This window comes from Verticillium alfalfae, genomic scaffold (assembly GCF_000150825.1).
Source record: "Verticillium alfalfae VaMs.102 supercont1.11 genomic scaffold, whole genome shotgun sequence".
Lineage (NCBI taxonomy): Eukaryota > Fungi > Ascomycota > Sordariomycetes > Glomerellales > Plectosphaerellaceae > Verticillium > Verticillium alfalfae.
The window spans coordinates 530,397-534,216 of record NW_003315028.1 but is presented as its reverse complement, the minus strand read 5'-3'; the positions used below and the strand labels follow the sequence as shown (position 1 = coordinate 534,216).

Sequence of the window (3,820 nt, the reverse complement as noted above, 5' to 3'; positions counted from 1 at the left end):
CTAGGGCCCTGAGAAGAATCTTGCAATTATGTTTGAAGAAGCCTCTCGGACAGAGTAGGCGAGAACATTTCCCCCTCGGCCGTGTTTGATATCTGATATCTTCGCGTCGGTTGAGCTTTCGATCAGTGCCACTGTCTGAGCCTCGCAGATGGTGCTGGCAAAGCGACCCAGTATGGCGGCACGACCGTGTGTCTTCTTGTCGTCCAATCCGATGACAGCTGACGGCCAGACTTAGATGCCCTCAGAATTGTCAAGGGGGCCACGTCCAGCCCTTTGTGGGTTCCATCAGGACTCCGCATGAGCGCACCTCCGACGGGCGTCCAGAATTCCAGTATTCCTCAGCAGCCTCCAACCGTGAGCATTAGGTACAGCCCCCAAGTTCAGAAGATAGCAAATGAGTTCCCTCAAAAGCCACCTCGACTTTGGGGCTGACGTAAACTGGTCGGCATACTCCACCCGCTGCGTGCGAATGCCAATGGTGTTGGTGTTCCAGTTGAAGACGGACCACGAGCCGCCAGGGATGGTGCTAGGATGAGACGCCAAAGACCAGTACGCAGATCGATGCATGGAGCGGTGCCATGGGGTTACGGCATAGCGAGGGAGGTCGACTTCGATCACACGATTGACGACATCGGAGCGGGTGAGGGCGGTCAGGCGGGAGTGGCGGAGCATGCGGCGGATGCGAGAGAGAGCAGCCAGAGTGGCCAGTGTATTGTAAAGAATCGGCAGTACACCCAGCACGGCGAGCGGGACACCGATGTAGGTGATGATGTCCGATGCGGACGAATTCGTGTTGCCCATGGTGGAGCAGGAATATTTGGCAACGCCCTGTTGAATCTCGAGCGCTGTCCTCGTTGGGCTACTCTCTAAGACGCCTGCCTACCTGGGCAACTTACCTGTCCGACGTACCTATCTATTCGACCACTCCAGATATCTTCCGATAGGTGATTTCGAAAATTGGGCAAGAAAAAGCGACCGTCTTGTAGGACATATGGATCGGATTGTGGATTTTGGCTAGCAACCACGTGAAGCATCGTCAGTCTGACCCCTGAAACTCAGCCGCACTGAGCCAAAAAGAGCTTGGCGCCTCCAAGTGTGCAATTGGTGGCGCTTTCAGCCGCCTCAAGTTCGCAGGTACACAGGAACAGGGCAAAAGCCTCTGTTTCTCTCTTTGTTAGTGTTCTAAAGCATTCCTTCGTGACAGCTTCCCAACCAGCCTAGTGATCGCTCACCGACCACAGCGCAACATAGATCATGGATCGCAGCCCGCAGAAATGAGACAATTTCGTGCATGATCCTTTCATTATTATTATTATTTTCCCTTTTTTTACGTAGATGTAGGCTACTTTAGCGAGTGGCCAAAACGGTTCGTGGGAACAGGGATTGGATTTTGTGTTCGGAGATTACTCATTAATCCCGGAATTGATTATCACTGGCCCGAAGATGGTTTCGGTACATTTCTGACCTCACGTGCTGGATGGAAGTTATATATGAAAGTTGAGTGTATTCGTCGTATGTTGGACAGTACAGCAGGCTGGAATATAAAACGAAGAATGAACAATATATATGGGACTTGTAGAATCATAATTCATAAGCTGAACATCTCTTCACAGTTGTCGTAGGAGCGTCATCAGGCTTCAACTGCTGACCGACGGACTGATATTGAATGGTGGCTGCAGAAACCTATGCACCTACAAGACCGATGAGAGAAGCCTTGCACAGCGATTGGCGGTCGTCTGTGAAACACGTCAGTCGCTTAAACTTCCACTTGAGGGCAGCCTGACGCGACTGGAGGCCTCGCGCTGCAGGATTGCCACCTACGTAGAGTCATAGGGACTTTCTGGGTATCATGTCTTTCTAAAATCTGTCGTTGCAATTACCAAGATCGCAGAAATATCTTTTCCCTCGCCTCAATAAAGACCGAGTCCGCTTATCGTCTTTCGGAAAAAGAAGATTGAGTGTGTCAAGACATACAAGTAGGACTCCACGTTGCGGTAGATGGCGAACCTGCTGCTGAAGATTTGTATGGAGCCACAATTTGTGCTCGAATACGTACAAAATACGATTGTCGTCCTCGTCATTGCAGTCAAGATGCTGAGAAAGATAGTTGGTCCATAAAATCTTGACCCCATAATTCCTTTCAAGATTCATTGCCGTGAGGCCCACGTCGAGTGGATCGTGACTGGTACCGGGTCTGAGTTTATGTTTCCTCTTCTCAAAGTAGGGTTCAATTTGCTTCAAGAGCGATGGATCCGATTTTCATTTCAAGTTGTGGACATGTTCGGGTAATTGAGCGAGATCGTTGGTCTCACTAACGCTGACTTACATCATTATGAAGGATGAGGCGAGGAACCCGAAGTATCTTAGACATAGTATGATTTGCATCTGCCGAGGACGCCACACCCAGTCGTTCGAATAAGCCTGCTACAGCCATATCTCTTGGCTCGTCGAGGAGGTTACGCACGAATCCCACGATGTCGGCCGGGTACGGCGGTGGTCGTGGACCTTCTCAAGTCCGATGGGTAGCCGTGATCTGTCCACCCAGCTCTTTTTCAAAGACTGGCAGACGGAAACTATTGAACAAAAGTATTTCATTTTGGCTGATTGCAGGCCATAGTTTATCGCAGAACGAAGATTCAGCTTCAAGTTTTGGGGACTTGTCATCACGTGAACCCCTACTTGGAGAGAGAAGCACTATGAGTCGATTCTTAGAGTCAAAGGCGGTACTCAAGGGATACTGAAGGTGATTTAGCGAAACTCACGTGAACAAACCACGAATCACAGGCTCATAGAATGAGACTTGCAGTACGACCTATATTGGGGTGACAAGCTGCATTAATTGCAAAAGGTTCTCGATAGCCCTCGTTCAGGCTACAGACCATCTATCCCCCAGGCCAACTTGGGCAACCTGATGGAATCTGCCAGCTTCTGGATCGCATTAATTGTGGCCTTCTTGGCTGTCATCAGTTTCGCTTTTGGTCTCGCGGCTGTTATTTACGGAAAGTTCGCCTATGACATCTCCCAAGAATTTCTCGAGTTGACCCGACAGCAATACATGCTTTCTCTTGCTCAAGCATGCTCCGAACCCGCCAGTCCTCCCGATGTCCTCCAATTCTGTCAGAATTCATGACCGCGACTAGCTAAGAACCTCTGCAGACAGCGCTGCTTGCCTTTGAGAGACGCCGCAGAAATGCATTACAACCAATAACACATCCATCCTCCTTCATGGTTGCGAGATGACATGATCGGGAACACATAATATGATGGCCCATGGATCAAACCAACTTTAACAAGTATATTTGAAATGTTAACCTTTTTTTCTTTCTAAATGTCGATTTGAGCATGACTCAACAGAGATTTCCTTCCGCCGTTCTTGGTGTTTACGCGAACAATGTAGGATAGGAGGGTGGTCAACGTATTACAAGGCTTTCCGAACCCGGACATGCTTCGATATAGGATTTCTTTTAGCACGCACATACACATCGTTCTATTTCATTTCCAAGACAGTAGGCTTGCTCGAGTAGCAGAGCCGCTACAGCCACGCCCTCTCATGCAATTCATGATTCAGGACTTCTGCCCCTTGATGGACCCTCTGTGGCGCCCTCAAGTGTGTTTGCCCATGCATCATAATCAACCGATTCAAACATGGCACCCCCCGCGATTTTCTTCCGAAAGCAGTTCGTTGAGGAGCGAATGCTGTCCTCGCAGCACGCAGCTACTCGCGAAGAGCTGCGAAGCGGCTAATGTTAGCGAGGATGGTTGATGTCGTTCTGATCGCCACGACATTTCGCACTCAAAGGTCAAACCTGGGATATACTCG

The 3,820-nt window shown here is 49.6% G+C and overlaps 1 protein-coding gene across 1 annotated transcript in view; it reads right to left on the bottom strand.

Annotated features, from left to right (window-relative positions):
- Positions 1 to 801, bottom strand: part of VDBG_07984 (conserved hypothetical protein) — a gene marked incomplete at both ends in the record, with an annotated part of 1,896 nt that extends 1,095 nt beyond the window's left edge. Inside the window, one exon of the mRNA XM_003001679.1 lies at positions 308 to 801. Coding sequence (XP_003001725.1) covers positions 308 to 801 — 494 coding nt within the window. The remainder of the gene's footprint in view (positions 1 to 307) is intronic.
- Positions 802 to 3,820: the final 3,019 nt, after the last annotated feature.